We start from the raw sequence: 19,761 nt of genomic DNA, 5'->3' as shown, positions 1-19,761 counted from the left end.
GACGATGGGTAAAGGGGAGTAGGGAAAGGGAAAGAGTGAGGGAGAAGGGTGGGGGCAAGGGGGGATGTTGCGCTGGCTAAATACTCGTATATGCCGCATTTGTGGGTTTATCTTAATTGCAATATCTCTGGATATCGCTTGATTGCAATCTGAGGTGCATCATAGTGCACAAACTGAACTTATCTGGCCAGGCATGCGATTTACGAGTGCTCGCACTGTGTGTGTGTGTGTATGTGTGTGTGTGTGTGCGTATCTGTGTTTGAGTGTGTGTGTGTGAGTGTGGCTCTCCCAGGCGCATTGCGATCGAAACACAATCGAGGCGGAGTCGCAGTCGGAGACGTTGAGACATTTTGAGCATTGTCATGTGTGTGCTCTATATGAAAAGTGGGTATAACGAATTGGCTGCGAGATATAAATATATATATACATGTATATATATGTACATGAAGATTGCGAATCGAGCTGAGATCGAACCGACTTTAGCACGGAATTCAAAGTATTTATTTATCTTGAATATAACCATAAGCCAGATTGTTTGTATAAAGAATAGCCGAACCTTAATATGAAACTTTTTTTTCAATATTTTGATAATATTTTCATGATTGATTTGTACTACAGAAAAATGTAAGACGTGCTATGAACCAATTTATGAACTAAAGCCTGCGCGCACGAATCTAGAAAACCAGTTTCAAGCACCGAACCTTAAAGTGAATCATTGGGTCCAATCGTGAACCTTCCTTCAAAATCCCTTAGTTCCGCAAGATTCTCTATCAATAGTATTGATATAATTTCTATCGAGTTTGAATAAAAAAACCTATTTATATTTCTATTTTCCTCGATATTTAACTCTTTTGTATTATTATGCATACATTTTTTAAAGTGACGATAGCGACCTGATCCAGTACAGAAGAATTTCTGGTATATCCATTTAATACCATTTACTTCCAAAAATGTTATCGATATACTTCAATTGGTGTATCGATATCGACTTGACGCAGCTCTAAGGCTCTGCTGTTATATTTCCTTTGATATTTGGTAAACCTTCTTTATTGTCTCCGAAATATCGATATGGACCATTCCGGACCGTTCAACCTCTTTATAAAACATCTTCAGCACTTAATAAATTACCAATTAAAATTGTTATCTCTATATTATCTTTGGAGTTTCGATATGATTGTTATTTTGTTAAGTTCTTTATGAACAAGTTTTTTAACAATTTTCCTTTGTTTCGAGCACTGCAGCGTTTTATCGATTAATAGGGCATAGGGAAACCGACCTAAGCATCCATCATTCTGCTTCATATTTTTAATATAATATCTTGGGAGTCTCTTTTGTTTTGTTTGCTCTTTAGCTTAAGCGGCGGCGGCCCACGCAGTCTGCCTATGAATCGAATGACTCGCCTGGCTAAATCTGAGCATAATGAATGAATTGCTGCCTGCTTGACTGACTAACTGACTGACTGACTGACTGACTGACTGACTGCCTAACTGACTGGCTGACTGAGTGGCTGAGCGACTCAATGTTTGGCTGGCTAAATGACAAATGGGACTGGCAAAAATGTTGTTAAGGTGGCGCATGACACCAAAAAAACAAAGCAACAGCAACAACCACGTTGAAGACAAACAACAATTACTACTGCAGGCCAGCATTTAGTCAAGCCCAAGCTGCTGTTGGCCAGGCCCACAAGGAGGACTGTCGCGAACTTGGAGCATCGAAGCTAAACGGTGCTCGGCTCTCTGGCTAGTTATTTTACGATCTCTACCATTCCCCCCAATCTGTGCCCAAGCTAGAGCTCAAGATCTGATAACTGGATGGTATGTTTTGTTTTTATTGAGAGTTGGGGGCTTATTAAATATTAATAGAATGCGGTTTCATTTATTTTTTGTATTCCATATTTAAGCTCGAGCTCGTGAGCTGATCAAATTTTAATCAATCTGTGTTCGTAAAGGTCTCGATATCTTGGTGGAATGTTCAGATTTGAGGCGATAGCATCGAATTGGCTTATTGCCAATTCGTAACTATTTTATCCTATTTTAATTTTAACACTCAAAGAAAATGCAAATTTACAATACTGTAGCCCAAATATTCTTTGAAAAATCAATAATGTTAGCTTGTGTATGCCCAACATTTATAGATTTTGCATGCAAAATTAATCAATAGGACAAACAATGTTTAAATGTTGAACAAAACCTGTTGAGTTTTGGCCAAGTTATGGAAGTTTAAAATTTAGCAGGAACTTTACAATGACTTTCTCCCATTTACCAGGACCTTTACAAGGGACTTCCTTAGACCTTCTCTATTTGGGGTTTCTGTTCAAGATATGCATCGAATTGAAAGGAAAATAAATCTGCAGACTAAACCATGACTAAAATGCCGAAGTTTTTAAAACAAAGTTGAAGCATTTGCCAGGAACTTTACAAGGCACAATTATGAAATTGATTCTTAAGAATCTGTTTTAGAACCACAGTTATTTTTACATGAGTATATAATCATGATATAATTTCAAGAAATGACAAACAAATGTTATGTGCCAATATGCAAAGATTTCACAGAATCAATATTGAGTACAAATCATGACTAAAATCTGTAATAAAAATTGGTTTAGTTTTGGCAAATTTGCCAAACACTTTACAGGTCACAAATTGGCGGATTCTTGGCATGATGTTTGAACTGCAATGGAATGTTAAAGTGTTGAGAGAATTACGTGAGAAGAACAAAGTCTTAATAGTTGAAATTAAATTCAATTTTGTTTTTTTTTTTTTTTAAGAGAATTATCTTTGGTCGCCATTGTCATTTCCTGTGTGTGCGTTAGGTGGGCATTTAGTGGGTGAGGTAAATGTAATTGCAGTTGCGAATAAGCCAAGAGTCCTCCATGGATAGCACTTGCACACGCACACGCAATCAGGCAACGGGCAGCGGGCAACGTGCAACGTGCCACATGGAACGTGGAACGTGGCCGTGCCCCTGGCCGGAGCTGGTGCTGTTTGGAACAGATCGGACTCGCTGCTCCACATCAATGAATATCAAATGAGCTAAGGCGTACCTGCGATATGTCTTGCTCCCATTCGCAGCGATATCTCCGCATCTGTGGCAACAACTGTGGCCCAAACTGTGGCTCACGCACACGCGAGCGGATGAGAAATCAGAAATCAGCGCCCAGAAATCATTTTGGGGCCCCGGCAACTGTGGAGTGCAACTGAGCGTAGGCTGGGACAATTTTCTACTTGTAAGCGATCGCACCTGGGTGTGGAGGAGCGGAGTGTCAGGGTGGCGGATTGTTAACGCTGGGAGAGCGAGAGGAAGAGTGGCCAGGGGGGGGGGGGGGGCGGTCGGGGCAGGTGGGGAGCAACAACGGTATCAGCTTGGCTTTGATTTTGCTTTGGTTTTGGATATTTTTCTCTCCGTTTTTTTTCATAAACTTCTTCTTTTTTGGGTGTGCGCGCGCCCATGCCCAAGTTGGGTGAATTGAGGGGCATGCCAGCCACGCCCAGTTTTTGTGGTCATCAATGGCACCACAGGCACAGGCCCAGGCCCAGGCACAGCACAACAGAGCAGAGCAGCAGGGCACAGATGATGATCATATTGTTGTTACTGCTGGCAAGCCCGAGACAAGCCGAGACAACGAGAAACGACAAGAGAGCTGAGACAAGAGACAAGAGACAAGATTTGGTTGGAATGGAACTGGCGCTGTACTATTTTCAGTTGGGTTGTCATGCATCGACGACGTCGAACTAATCATATGGCACCAATATGCGTGAGCCAGCATTGGAGCAGAGTACTCCATGACTGAAACCAGACCGAACTCAACTCAACTCAAACAGAACTGAACTGAACAGATCTCGGGGCTCAGAAACTTAGCTCATATGATGGCGCTTTTAATATACGTAGCTCAGTTCTATGCATACCCTGTGCCAGTTAGCTGAGTTGGGGCATGATGTGCGGCCATGTGCGCGTTGTAAATGGGTAAGAGAATAGCTTAAGCTGAAATATTGTCTGACATGGCAGAAACTGAATGCAACATTCAAATAATATATAATAATTATATGCATTATTAAATATAATTATAACATAAACAGAAAATATGTTGTCAAAAGAAAGGCCAAGACAAAAATTTGCATATTTATTAAAAATTAAAAATATCACATAGATATAATATATCATATAGATATATATATATATATAATCATGTAGATCTACACTTTGTTTCTTTGTGTAGCAAATATATTCGGGACTGGACAAAGAAGAGCTGTCTGAGCAAAAGTACTGGGCATATGATATTATGAACTATTAGACATATTACCTCAAAATTTGACTAGTGCATTTAATTTTTTTAATATAAAGTGCCTGCTCCTTATCTTGACTGTGTCTGTGGCTATAACAAAATACATTTGCATGTGATCATGCATGTATAATGGATCGTACGTCGCTTAACACTTACCACGTGGTAACTCATCGTCTATCAGTTAACAGGAAGTCAGTTTGGTCTGTTAACGTCACCCGGCGATCTTCGTTAGCGGCAGGCAAACAATAAATGTCAGACTTGAGTTGGCATTTGACGATCGCCGTCGCCGTCGTCGTCGCAGCTTTTCGCCGGTCAATTTTCAAGTGCAGACTCGTCGCATATGTCTCTCTCTCTCTCTCTCTCTCTCTCTCTCACTCTCCCTGTGTGTGTGTGTGTGTGTGTTTTAGCAGCTGCCTTTGCAATTTCTCGCTTGAGCAGCGATGACAACAGCTACGACTGACGAGGTCAAAGTGCGCGAAATCGCATATAATTCGGACAGAAATTGAAAGTGAGGCCAAGAGGAAGCTCTGGACAACAGGGGAACAAAAGGGGATCGGTAGGAGCAGTTGCCCGTCCAGTGACTCGGCACTTTGCATTTTGTGGGCACACTGATTTCTAATTAGTCATGCCGCTGGCAGTGCCACATCATTAGGTAATGCCCAATGGCCATTGCCCAACAGAGGAGCGGAGCCGAGCTGAGCAGCTGGCATAGATCAGAGAGCGATGTCTTCAACTGGGTCGCATATCCATCGATGACTTGCTGTGACAGCGGGCGCAACCACAGATCTGACGCCGACTGCGGAGGTGTGCGTCTGTGTGTGTGTGTGTGTGTGTGTGTGCGTGTGTGTGTATGGCTGTGCCTGGCAGAGAGTACGACTTACGGCCTCGACTCCATGGCTCATTATTTAAACGACGCTGGCTTGGCTGTTAAAAGCCATCAATAAAATAAAATAAAAAAAAAAAAAACCAACAAGAAGAAGAAGAACGTATGGGCTAGCCATGGAGACCCACAGTGATGCACAGCTCCACAGCGATCCGCCACACAGTGATCCATTCAGCTGACCAACGTCGAGGGCTTGGCAACTGCAACATGCAAATGTGAGTGGGTGGGCAGCTGTTGTTGTTGCTGTTGTTGGACGCTCCCCAAACGGTTGGAGCTTGTCGATTGTCGGTCTGGGAGCAGCACTTGGTTACAGATTGACGCTCAGATTTCTGGGTATATACAGATGTGAATCTCCGACAGAGAGGCTACTGCAATTCACAACCTCGATGTCTGGCGTTAAGCGGCGCTCACGTGTTGCTTCGGTGTATCTCTCGGACTCTCTCTTTCTCGCGCGCCTCTCTCTTCATTTAGTTCTTTCACTCTCCCTTTCTCTATCAATTACTCTCTCTTTCTATTTCGCTCTTCCTCTCTCTATTTCTTTTCTTTCTCCCTTTTTATCTCTGTCCCCTCGGCCTATCCCCTCTCTGTCTTGCACTGTCTCTATCTTTCTCTGTCCCTCTCTCGCTATCTTTCTATTTCTTTCTGTTTCTAATCACTCACTCACTCTCTGCTCTCCCTATTCCTTCACTATCTCACCCTCTATTCCTCCTCTCTCCTATTTTTCTCTCCTTTCTCTATCTCTATTACTTCCTCCCTTTCTCTCTCTGTTTTTCTCCATTCTCCAATTCACGCTCTCTCTCTCTTTCGCACTCCCTGTCAGTCTTATATCTCTTTTATGCTCTTCCTCTCTCTCGCACGCTAGCTCCCTCTCCCTCTCTATCCTAATTCTCTCTTAATCCCTCTCCAATCCTCCTCCATTTATCATGAATCTGTAGTTCCTTGGCTTCTACTGGATAACTTGATTATCTGTTGTATCGAGCCACGTCTCCATTAGAGCTAATGGCCACCAATCATTGGGCTAATTCGGATCAACTCACGTGCCTCACAATTAAACTTTGGGGCAATTGAAAAATTGTGTGTCCTTAAAAGCCAATTTGTGGCTTACGCTTGGCCGGCACAGGACACAGGACACAGGACACAGGCGCTGCTTGCGGGCCGAACAAAGCAGGAATTTCTGTTTTTTCCGCTTACTTTTCCGGGCGATTCTTATCGACAGCTACACACGATGGCGATAACAAATATAAAAAAAATTGAGAAAAACAAAACTTTCGCCTTTGCGCATTCCTTCACGTGCCAGGGGATGGACGGGGGGTTGGATCTGGGCCCTGCCCAGAAGCTGAGGAGTTGGACTTCTGTTGGGCATTTGTGCGGGTCCATGTACCTGCCGGCGATACCGAAGCTCATCTTTGGTAACTTCTTTTTTCTTGTTCATGGCAAGCACAAAGTGATTGTTGTTGTTGTCTTTGAGGTGGCCCGGCTTCACACTCGAGTGCCCACAATTAAAATACAGCATGTCCAACTGATAAGCCTTCATGCATTCTTTTCACTTGTCGACCACAAGAAGCCAGCGACCCCAACTCCCCACCACCAGCAGCACCAGAACCAGCCCCCACTCACCCACTGTCCCCCTGCCCAGCAAAAGTCACTTTGGGCTCGATGCTCGGGCGACTTTTGTCAAAACAAAAAATTGAAAAGTTTTGCTAAATCGCAAGCAAATTGAAATGCCGTGGGGTGGTGCAGGGTGGTGCAGGGTGGTGCAGGGTGGTGCTGCCAGCAGGCAGAACATAAAACGACATTCACACACACACACACACACACACACACACACACACGCCCACTCAACAATTGACTTGGCCACGATACAGTTTTTTGAATTAGTTAGCTTGCGGGCGCATCGCCCTTCCCCGCCCATTTACACACACACTCAGCGACTCTTTCAAAGACTTTTCACACACACACACACACACACACAAAAACTTTTAATTTGGCCAGTTTGAAAGGTGAAAAGAACATTTTTTAGCAAATGCTGCGATAAGCTGCTTGGCCTTCCAATAAAATATTTATGCCGGACAGTTGCCAGCATAAAAGTAGATGGAAATACGGACAAGCGATGGGGCAGTGCTTCACAAACAGGATGGTTTGGCGAGGGGTGGATGGGGGGGGGGGGGGGGGGGGGGGGGGGGGGGGGGGGGGGGGGGGGGGGGGGGGGGGGGGGGGGGGGGGCTAACAGCCATTGAATACGCAGGCAACACGTGTGTCTCTCAATCTAAATACTTAAAATTGTCTGTCTCTTTAAAAGGAAAACAGGGTATCTTGAAGTAGTGCATACACTCAATTGTTGTATGAACAAACCCTTGATTCATTTATATCAGTTGCAATTTCCAAAATCGATAAGTTCCACGAAGAGTTTAGTTCTTCCAAAAAATGATACCTTTCCTTGTCCACTTTAAGTGAATGCAGGGTATATAAAGGTCCGCTAACACAGAATTCTATTTGTTGTATTTTTGCCCATTCGATTGATCGACCATTTAATCCAGTTGAAGTAGAGCCGCAGCTATGAACCCAGAAACTTAGTATCTGCATTCAGGTTAGCTCTGATTAAGGATGAGGCAGGCACAATGCTAGTTTCTTGACGGCAACTGCGATCAGCAGACGTCGTCAATCGATGGATTAACGTGGTGCAGATCAATCGAGACGCGGGCCACGGTTGAGTGGGGTTGGTTGGTTTTGTTGGTTGGTTTTGTTGGCTCATTTGGCGGTTGGCAGTTTGTGTGGGCAGCAGAACATTGCAGCCGAATGTGAGCCACACATGCCACATAATGGGGCAACATCGAACGAAGCGTTGCAACTGGATTTGTGCCCGAAAACTGCAAAGTTGCAGTCTTGCAACCGGGACAGGGCCAGAGCCAAAGACAGAGCGGAAGTCATGACTAGCCAAACACGAAGCGATGAGATGAGCTGCCGTGTCACAGCAAAGCAATCACAGCAACAGCAACAACAACAGCAGCAGCAACAACAAAGACACAAAAACTCAAAATAAGAAAGTTCGTAGATTATTTCGGGCAGAAAGACACCAAAATGCGCCGTCGTATAATTTGTGCGCGTGAAAGTGAGAAAAGTTCCAATTACTTTGATGGCAGCGCAACGCCTGAGCATTTAGAGGATCTCTCCCGCTACCCCACTCTCTCTCTCTCTTTCTCTCTCTCTCTCTCTCTCTGTCTCTCTCTCGCACACTCTCTTTCCCCCTCTCTTTGCACCCACATTCAGTAGTATCTGCCGCCCCGCGCACTGCATTCAAATTTGTCATAACCACGATTACGATTACCCTGGATGATTGTACACTTCCCCCGCGCCCAGCGCCTCTCACCAACAACGTGAATGAATGCCACAACGTAACGTGGCGAATGAGTGAACGAATGAATGTGAGTGTATTCGAATGAGTGAGCCAAACACGAGCATGTTGTACGAGTCGCGTTTCTGTACCGCGTGGCGAATTTCGCGCTTGTGTCCTAATCGTGCCTCAGATAGATTCGTGAGTTTAGCATACATATGTCGGATGTAAATCATTTGACAATTTCGCAAACGCTGTGCGGCCCGACGCGTTACCCAACCCGCCCCCCCCAACCCCGCCAAACCCCGAATCCGTCGCGGCGCCCAGCTACTGTCGCCGGATCGAGTGGGTGGATGTGCTGGTGGGTGGTGATGGTGGTGGGTGCCACATTTGCGGAATGGATTCAACGGATCGTTAGCGAGTGGCGTACGTTGATTGTTAGTCAAGTGATGAATGGCGATAGCAAGTTATCGATAACAAGCAATCGATAAACACTAGTAATCGAGATGATGTGCAACTATCGAAAAACAAACGAGATGAACCCTTCGGTAATTTATATCTCAGCACAAGAAAATATAAAGGTATCGTTATCAACCAATCAATTTGATTTTCATAAAATAATTATTAGCAGCATTCTTGTCATTGAAATATCAATAATATCGATATTAGCCACTCGGTAAACTACATTTTAACGTTTGACTGTCTATATGAATCTATCCATAATATCCAATCGATATATTACAAAACAAGTATATGGCATTTAAATTGATTAATCGATAATTATATAGTTATCGGTATATCAATTAGCACGATTTACAATTAATGGTTTAACATTGATAAATACGCTTCTCTATAAGTCTATCTACCAATTGGATATCCAACTATTATCGATCCACTTTGCGTACTGCACAACACTGGCCAACACTTTGGCCCAACGCGAACAAAGAGCTGCCAATGGGATGCGATTCGCTTTCATTGATTGGCTGGTTAACCGCCGGTCGGCCGCAGAGGACAAAGATGCACAGCGCTACCGTTTCCCGCTGTCTGGAACAAATGGGTGCTGGGTTCGGGCTAAGGCACAGGCTGGGGCGCGGGCTCGGGGTCGGGCTCGGGCTGGTCTGGGTCTCGGTCCGGGGTATTATTAATATTGCTGGGCATTTTATTGTGGCGCGACTTGGTCGTTGGTTGCCTTGTGGTTTTCGTGATTTATTTTTTAAGCAAATTGTCGCCAGCGGAGCCGCAAGCGCGCTGGCAAAAACTGTCGCCAAATGGCTGCCATGTAACGGGGCCAATGAATAAACGACCGTGGGAGTGCACATGGGTGAGAGGGGGCCGGTGCGGGATGCGGGGAGCCGGAGCATAGGAAGGTATCGGCCTAAAAGCCTGGGTGCTGGAATCGTGCATGGGTCTATGGCAATGTGTAGTAGCTGCATCTGCTGAAGATTACCACCTCCCTGGACGGTCGCCGGCTGCTGCTGCTGAGCAAATGTCGCATGTGATTTTCCAAACTGTTTCCACGCTCGCTGCCCACAAAGCCAACAACAACAGCAACAACAGCAACAACAAACGGCGGGACAGCAGCTTCTGCTGCTGATTATCATCATAAGATCGGAACTTGCACAGAGACAAACGAAGAGGCTCTCATGTGGCTCCATGGAGCGCTCCAACTTGGCGCTGACTTCCATGCCCAGCGAGCAATTGTTGCTGTTTGTTGTTACTATAATACCCTGTTGCCAATGAATGCTCAAAGAAGACCATGATGTGCCTGTGCAGCTGCAACAGGTAGCTGTGAGCCTAGCCAAAGTTTTGATCGAATGCAATCAATCCATCAATCCGGCTCGTCTCTCAATATGATCTCAGAGACTATTCTATATTTATTTATAGAATTGGCTTCAAAGCCTTTTTGGATCATATTTGAAGCTTGGCAAATGAAGCTAGTTATTTATTAGTTAGTTAGTTATTAATTTTTAAATACCTCTTGCAAATGCACCAACTTTCAGAACGTTCAAAAGCTAATCGACGGAAGTTCTAGCTGACCCAAGAACTAATTACAGGGTAAGGCGCGTTCGAGCGCTTTCTTACTCATTCCAAGTGATTGTTGCTCTTGCTGTTGTTGTTGTTGTTGTTGTTGTTGTTGTTGTTGTTGTTGTTGTTGTTGCTGATGTTGTCGCAGTGAAAAGCGGCGCGTTATGCCCTATAGCCACAGTTCCATGTGGCACAAACGAGTGCAGCAAGCGGCAAGCAGCAGACGAAGGGGCGAGCATTTTCGTGGCAAATTAAAGTCCAAGTGCGAGTGCGATTCAAATTATTTCTTTACAAGTGAGTTACTGTTTTCATTGCGGCTCTTAATGTAACTAACTGTTTAGAAATATTTATTATTATTATTGTAGGTGACGTTGCCGCTAGTTTCTGCTGCCATTGTTGTTACTCAGCATTGCTGTTGTTGCTGCCTCGTTTAATCGCCTGATGATGATGACTACCGCAACAGCAACAACAGCAACAACAGCAACAACAACAGCAACAACAACGGAGACGACAACAATTATTAAAAAGCACTCGAAATCTTGAAGACGCAGGCAGGCGAATGAAATTAAACGCCGGCCAGGCGCATCTAACCGCCACAGACCGCAACCACCAATCCAGCAAACCCACCAAACCACCAAACCCACCAAACGACTGCCCGCTCAGATGCCCACGGCCCGATAAGCCCCAAAGCCAAGTGTAGCATCGAGGATTACGAGCATTAGATGAGAGTTAAGCGTCACTTTTAGCAGCAACTTTATGGAAACACTTTAAGACCCATTGAAGACACTTTCAAATATAACTAGTACCCAATAGTTTGGTATTAAGTATTTAGTAAAGCTGTAGCTAAAAGTATAAAAGATTATAGTCTGATAAAATAACAAGTCAGAGCACTGCAGGCGAACGTGCCCGACTAGAAGATACCCTGAACTATATCTTAGTAAACATTCGAGCTGCCCTCCATAAATTCATATTAAGAAGCTACATGCAAAGTTTGGTTTAAGTAGCGCCCATAATCTTGGAGTCATGTTTAGCAAATTCATGCCCCAAAATCGATATTTATCGATATTATCAAATGGCGGAAGATATTGAAAACATATAATGAACGTTTACTGCGTATAATATAGGAGAATATATATTTGTAATTTTAAGTCTCTAGCTTATGTATTTGTCGAGATCGACGCACTTAAGTTCGCAAGCAGACATGCACATTGCACACAAATCGATTTGAATCGATATTTATCGATTTTTTGGCAATGCTACATATTATAGTTAAGCTGAACTTGACTTGCTCTGCACTTGAATCATCTACAAATTCGACTCGATTAAGCACTTAAACTCCAGAATATTTATATGCATATATGATCCAAAGGGTCGGCGGTGTTGCCTCTTGGCTTGCTGCTCATAACTGGAGCTTACCGGCCATGATATTTTCCAACACTGCTCTCCGCTCTCAGAATGGCGCTCAATTAACTGATAAACGCTATGCGGGACTCCGAGGGGTTTTCTTTTCTGCGGATGTTACCGACCGACTGCAACTAAAGTAGTTATGAGTGGTATCTAAAATGATTGTCGAGCCAAGTGCAACGACTTTTTGACTTCACCTAAATTAACTTGTATGTCATACGCTGAGCTTGGACATTGCCTACACGCACACACATTCACCTAGGCAAAACAAACACATGTGTAGATATGGAGACAAAGATAACAAACTGAGGAGGACAGTACTTGGTGCTGTCTCTGCTCTGGCCAGAGTTCTGGGCTCTGCTGCTGTTGGATCAGGGGCAGGGGTAGGGAGAGTGGGTTGTCTCTGAAGGCGCTGGTCGGCTGCCCTTGTCGGTATTGCGGCTCAGTTAATGTTAATGTTAATGCGCTCCAAAACTATTTGTACGCCTCTGCAGCACCCGCCGAGTGTGTGTGTGTGTGTGTGTGTGTGTGTGCGTGCAATTGTGACCAGTGGGTTAAACCAATTTCACGCCGGTAAAGCGCCAAGAGCGTTGCAACCCCAGGCAACAGCATTGAGAAGGTTCTCGTGTCATCTACCTTGGCCATGAGCGGAGCATGTGTGGTGCAGTGTGGAGCGGTGTGCGGTGTGGTGCAGTTGTGTGGTTACTACTAGAGCTAAATGTGCATGACGTACACTTTTGGACACACACACACACACACACACACACACACAAACACGCGTGCGCGCGACACGGCTAAGTACGTATGTCGCGCTCTGATCTTTGGGCGTCTGAAACCACTGGAACCACCAAAACAACAACAACAACAACAACATAAGTCGCGCCACTTTCATTCAGTCAGTGGAGCGCAAACGTAGCCAACTGAGGCCCTGGACGAGCTAGTCTTGACTTGGCCACATTATCAAAAGCGTCGACTGGTCGCAGCTATTGTCAATGCTTGAACGATACACACACACACACACACACATTCGCGCGAGACAGCAACGAGAACTCATATTAGGCCATTAAAAGAGCGATAAGAAAGTTCAGCGGAACTGAAGCGCGCAATTTCAGGCTTAGTTTAGTTTTAGTTGTTAGTGGGGTGGGCGGGTGTTGTATATTGAGCGGGCATGCGGGGGGGTGGGACGGCGTGGTTGCACTGTCTGCCTCTGTCACTCTGTGTGTGTGTGTGTGTGTGTGTGTGTGTGCTGTGAGACAAACGTGTGTCCACTACAAATATCACGATCTGGCAATACACGCCATAAACACATGTCGATAGATCTCGACGGCGTGCACAACTTTAAACATAATTTTCACAACGGCCTCCGTGGGGGCTGGAGCAAACGAGAGAGGACGAGGAGAAGGCGGGCGAGGGGTGAGGGGTAAACGGGCGGTGGTGGTGGTACGTTTAGCTTAAACAATTTTATTGATTAATGAACCATAATTAGAGACATTTACAATGAGCCACAATAATTCTTCATTACCCCGAAAAGCAGAGCGTTTCGTTGCAACAAGACTTGCCACTTGCCGCTGCAAGCTGTTGCCCCACCGAGTCAGAAAGCCAGCCAAATCAGCAGCACCACCAGCAGCAGCAGCAGCAGCCAGTCAGCCAGCCAGCCAGCGAGCCAGCGAGCACCTACAACTCTGGCTAGCCCCGAGGCGACCGCTGGCCGTGCCTCTGCCCAGTCCCGCCGTGCCCCCTGTGGCAGCACCGCCTCCACCTGCTGGCTCTACGCAGTCACTGATCGTGGCTCACGCGCACAACTCATTCAATTTCCGTGGCAGACACGATTCGAGCAAACAGCCAAACCAACAGGCAGAACAGCCTGCTCTGGACAGCCAGCCCAGGCACTGGGTCCATTTGGGCTCCTCCACGAGTCGATGAATGAATGAATTTCGCGTTTGTGCATTGCCAGCATTCGCAGTCGCATTCGCATTCACAGTCCCAAGTTGCAATCAACTGAACTTTCAGTTCGGATAGGGCACATGGAACGTGTCAATCGTACACACACACACACACACACACAAACTCAGCTGGCAGACTACGCAGACGTGGACGCACACGGACTCTAATCACTTCCGACTACAAGTTCATAAATCGACTCATTCCATTCCTTTGCAGCTCTCTTCCTCCTATCCAGATCATTTTGGGCGCCAAGCAAAATTGTGTTAACGCTTTTTCCCAGGCAAAATTGGTCGCGATATTAGCCAAATTGCTGGCTTACAATACAAATCGATAAATTTAATCGATAGTCTATTGGGATTGTTAATCGATCAGTTGACTTGAGTGTGGAAAATATAAGTGTTACTCTACTTCTCTTGACTTTTTCGATAAGCTGTGGAGTTATCGATTATAAGCTGTATGATAAATGAATAAATAATTGCTTAAGTTATTGCTATTGGCGAATACCATACGATATAGCAATGGGCCATCGATAACTATTTGATGAATTAAGAGTGGGTTAAAGATATAAGTAACAAATGATATATACCAATGGGCTATCGATAGTTATATGATGTAAAGTAATCGACAATCGATAAGATGTTGATATCGAATGGTGTATAATAATTGATGTTATGAAAAACACTTTTCGATAAAACGATTATGCATACGAAATGTGCACTGACTGCCAAAAATAATACCGATGCTCGATACTTTGCATTTGATGCCCACTTCTTGTTGTTGGCAATTTTGCACATTTGCTACCATTGTGTGTGTGTGTGTGTGTGTGTGTGTATGTGTGCGTGTGTCTAATAAGAGCTGATTCATTCAATTACGTGCATTTCTATCAATGCATCGTTTATTTTCTTGTGTAGGCCGTTCGATCGATTAACGATAACACAACCATCGACATCGACATCGGCAGCGCCAGCGCCAGCTACCACGGCCATTGCCACCGCAGTTGGTTGTCTCTGCGATGGCCGCTCGATAACCGCAAACCAGCCGAGAGCCAGCCCAGAGGCAGCCCAGCGAAGCCAGTTGGCAGCACCTCTCAAATGAGTTTTGCAGCGCAATTCACAATGCATATTTATTTTGGGAAAATGGGTAATCAATGTAGGCAAATAGAGAATGGAGATCGAGGATGGGGTAATGGGAGCGGGAAAGAGCCAATTGGTATGGGAAAGAGCAACCGAATTGGCACAGGAAGCTGAAAGCCAAACACGAGACGACAGCGCCCAGCGACCAAGACTCCCAGGCAAACGGGCAGCCAAGCAGCCAGGCAGCCAGGGAGCCAGCTCCTGAGCTCTCGCTCGCAACTCAACAAATGTATAAATAAATAAAAGCTGATTTATGTAATTTCACAAATTGCGAGCACTTTTGCCAAGCGGCTCGTCTTGGTTTTGGTTTTGTTTTTGTATTTTTTTATTTTATTTTGTTTTTTTTTTTTTTTTTTTTGTAGAGCCGCCTCATGATCCAAATCAATGGCAATTATTAGCGGCCAGTAATCGTGTCGGGCTGACCAAGCCACAGCTAACCTGACCTGGCCCAAGCCCAGAGGAAAAGAGAGAGAGACCAACAGCAGCAGCAGCCCAACAGGCAGCAGCAGCAACTGTTGCCGGCAGCAACTGAGCAGCAGCAGCAGCAGCAACGGCCACAAAACAAAGAAGCGAAGACGCTGAGCTCGCAGCACGACGATCTTCAACATCAGCATGATGAAGTAGATGATGATAATCATGTTGCAGCTTAAGATGATGATGATGCTGCTGCTATTGCAGCGGTGCGAAATTTAAATTTTCGCTCGAAACGCTTCTGGGGACATTGCTGCTGCTGCTGCTGCTGCTGCTGTTGCAGCAACAACTCTAGAGCAACTCTCGACTGGCACTTGCCCGGCGACGCACTGTGGAGTCTTTTCGACATTTTCGACATTTTCGTTATAAACACCATTAATTCTAAAGGGCATCAGACTTGTGAAAAGAACATTTTTCAAACTGCGGAGACGTCGTTTTTTAAGCTACAATATTTATGTGCAATGTCTATGTATAGCGACATCTACGACCCAATTTTCTTAATCAGCATAAATTTCCAAGTCGATTTAAATATCAGTCAATCGCTCACAGAACCTCTAAGAGCTACACACTTGTAATCAACCCATTATAGAGATCGGACTAAAAATACCGAAGTTATTCCAGAACAGTTTTTCCATAATGGGCTAAGCCATCTCTTAGTCTTCATCTCCTAGTCGGATAGTTTAGACTAGAATACGCTTACTTTATTTATTTAGTTTGAAATTTACTTTTTGTTTTGTAAAGGCACAAAATAGTTGGGAATTGTTTTTATAGTTTTATCCAAAGTGCAATTGAAAAATGCGGACGACAAATTTGCGCTTTCCTCTGCAGACTTAAAATAAATTCAATCTATCATTCTCAATCGTATCCGATTTGTCAGAAAGTTTTCCATTTCTTAAACTTAAATCAAATCGGGCCATAGAAATTTGTAAATTTTCGCCACAGTTTTTGGCCCACTGTGCAACGGCGACGACGGACATGGACGTGGGAACTTTGTGTCTAGGCAGCTGCCCCTTGGCAAACGCTGGGCAATCGCTGCCGATTGTCGAGTGCTGCCTGCTGCCGCCTGCTGCCGCCTGCTGCTGCTGTGTGCCTGGGGGCTGTAGGCTTGGCAGAATATCGCGCACGATTGAGGAGCCACTGGCAGTCCAAAACAATGCAGCGAATAGTCGGCCAAAACGCTGAGCGACCTATCCCTTTCCCCCCCCCCCGAACCTGCCCGCTGTAAATGTACAGTTGTAGATGCTGCTGCTGCTGCTGCTGCCGGCTGCTGGCTGCCCACTCCCAGAGCTCTGGCTGAGGCTGAGGCTGTGGCTGGAACTGCAGCCCAGGCTGTTGTCCAAGCCAACAACAATGGAGCTGTGCGGTGCGGTTTGCTGGATCGATTAAATTGGTCGCTAAAGGTCGAAATTAAATCACGAAATAATTGTTACACCAAATAAGTTCTTCTTCTTCATCATCTTCTTATTCTGCTTCTGATGCTGCTGCTGCTGCTGCTTTGGGCTAGTTGGCATCTTCGTGCCGCTAGCTGATCGATCTATGGACTAAGTTGCAGTCTTAGCCTTTGACTGACCGTCGCTCGATTGCTCTCTCTCTCTCTCTCTGCCTCCCTGCCTTACTTTTTCTATCTCTCTCTGGCTGCCTCATCAACATCCCAAGCATTATGAGAATTCTCTGCTGGCCAAGGCATTGACTCTCGTGTTGTTGTGTTGTTGGCCTTAACGTGTCCGTTTTGGCCAAAGTAGACGTAATGCAGCCCAAGGCAATTACCTCGTGTCACAATAAATTGTTTTTGCCGCTCGAATAGAAGCGAAGGGCGTTGGGGTAGGGGGAGGGCGAGCTGGTTGCGGTAGAGGAAAGGAAGCAGGAGCAGGCGGCGAGCCGTGTTGGCCAATGGCTACAAATCTTGTTTCGACTGCCGTGTAATATGTAAATTGAAAATGCTAAACACCAGACATTAAACGTTACAGATACAGATACAAATACAGATACAGCAACAGTTGCAGATACAGATACAGATACAGATACAGATACACAAGCAATAACAGGCACAGATACAGATACATATACAGATACAAGATACAAAGCTGCAATAACACACAAATCTGGTACATGGAGAGGCCGCTTTGAATGGGCAGACAAATTTGAGATCAGGCCAGAAGTTAAGGAAACTTCTAAATGTGATATATTGCCCATTCGAAATATATGAAGACAACCAGGCACAGTTAAACTAAACATGGAGGTTAAGTGACGATATTAATTGAAATTTTAAAATAAATTGCATTTGGGTAGAATACGAAGTTTGGCAGAGAAACAAAGTGAACATGGAGGACGCAGAGTAAGTAGAATAGAAAGAAAATTCGCGGAATAAAGCAAGAGCAGCAAGTGTCTAATGGATCATAGGTATGTAAAAGTCAAAGCTGAGAATCAGAAACAAAGCTACCATTCAGTAGAAAAGATCTTATGAACGCCTTTTGGTAAGAGATGCATAGCTTAGACTACATAATGACAAGTGCTTAAAGTAGATTAGACAAAACAAATTAAAGTGACCATGGAGAACTGCCCAAGATAGATGACCAAGAAAGATGATGAGCAGATTTTCGGATACACACGGATTCACATACTACTTACATGGCATATAGCCATGCAGGTTGATGGACAAAGAACTAATTAAAGTGACCAAGGAGAACGGACTAAGATATGTAGATGACTTGGGGGTATATTGAGACAAAGAACTATTAAGACCACAATTAAACAATTATAGGAGCTAAACTGTGTATATACTATAGTACTGATTGATAATGTTTCACATTTGGGATATCTGTCCACATGTTAAATCGGTTTCACTAGCCGCATCACAAAGCGAAACATTGTTTCGAAACGTGAACCGAACCAGCGATGTTTCTTTTGCTGGCTTTGTTGCCTTGATCATAATGTGCAATGGTTAATTTTATAGTTTATTGTAGTTACTACAACAAATACGGTTCCTCAATTGCCGGCAGCTGATTAACCAACACTTTTAGACCCGATTCCATTCTCTTTGCCTTTCTCTTGCATGCTGCATGACGCGGCAGCTAATTGAAAACTAAAAGTAGAATATTTTTGGACAGAAACATAACTGCAAATGTTGCCAGTTCCACGTTGCCTGTTGCCTGTTGCAAGTTGCCAGTTGCTAGTTGCCACACACACACACACACACACACAGATACGATTGACAAAACGATTGCCAGCGCACAGTGCCAAACAAATTGAGCTATTGTAATTGCCCAAAACGTTCAAATCCATCTTGAGTGGCCCACTGTACCCGCCGCCACCCGTCCACACTCCCCCGCACCCACAGATTGTCGCCTGGCAATAGCAATGCAAAGTACGTGGGGCATGCGAGTTACTACTGGGGAATTCAGTGCCACGACTTCTTGAGTGGCATGTGAACGAGCAACATTGTTGTAGTTGTTGTCACTGCAGTTGTTGTTGTTGTTGTTGGGCTTGCGAAATGCGACCAGGCCACGATGCACTGGTCCTCAGTTAGTGGGTGAGTGATGCGATGGCGCTGCAACCAGATTCAAGGTGCATTGCAACCGAAAGTCGAGGCAGCCAGCCAGCTAGTCAGCCAGCAGCTACGCCTCTGTCTCCTTCTTTAACTGCCACCCGGCCCTGGCCACTTCCCGTGTCCCTCTGTCCAGCTCAGGCTCGCAATGAGTGATTGCCAGCATGTCGAGCTGGGGTCAGGTGACGGACAACGTTGGCGACGGCAACGGCAACTGCAACTGCAACAGCGACTGCAACAGCGACTGCAACAGCGACTGCGACTGCGGCGTGCCCAGACTTCACCGTCCCCACATGTTTGAAAATTACACACGATCATTAAAAGATTGCATTCATGTCGAGATATTTCGCGCACTACAGTTGCCGTTTCTATACTACGAATGTACATATATAAATATACATATATATATAAATTTTCCAAATATACCCTACCCACAGAGCCTGCTCTTTGTCTAACAGTTGACAATATAAAGTTCTTGCAGCTTTAATCATATTTATAATTTTTAAATTTGATATACCAATATAAATTATAAAGAATATTGAAACAAACGCTTTCCACCAATTTTCTACAATTCAATCATTTATTCAATAAGTCAATCAATCAAGCAGTCAACTAGTCGGGGGAAATAGTTGTATTTACATAAGGATTAGTTAACAGCTAGTTAACATTCATGAGAAAACATATAAAGCTTATTCAAAGTATGCTTGTGCTTAAAACAAGCATTGTGGTCCAAGCCCAATTTGC

General features: G+C 44.7%; 1 protein-coding gene across 1 annotated transcript; it reads right to left on the bottom strand.

The window, feature by feature from the left end:
* Window positions 1–15,648: 15,648 nt before the first annotated feature.
* On the bottom strand, window positions 15,649–16,984 carry LOC138911103 (uncharacterized). Its single transcript, XM_070208331.1, has 4 exons — window positions 16,904–16,984; window positions 16,686–16,846; window positions 16,428–16,610; window positions 15,649–15,811 (listed from the first exon to the last, which is right to left on the bottom strand). Exons 1-4 carry the CDS (start codon window positions 16,982–16,984, stop codon window positions 15,649–15,651), a joined length of 588 nt encoding a protein of 195 aa, XP_070064432.1.
* Between the last annotated feature and the right edge of the window lie 2,777 nt (window positions 16,985–19,761).

This window comes from Drosophila virilis, chromosome X (assembly GCF_030788295.1).
Source record: "Drosophila virilis strain 15010-1051.87 chromosome X, Dvir_AGI_RSII-ME, whole genome shotgun sequence".
Lineage (NCBI taxonomy): Eukaryota > Metazoa > Arthropoda > Insecta > Diptera > Drosophilidae > Drosophila > Drosophila virilis.
Note: the sequence above shows the minus strand (reverse complement) of the source record. Positions and strands in the feature narration are given on the sequence as shown.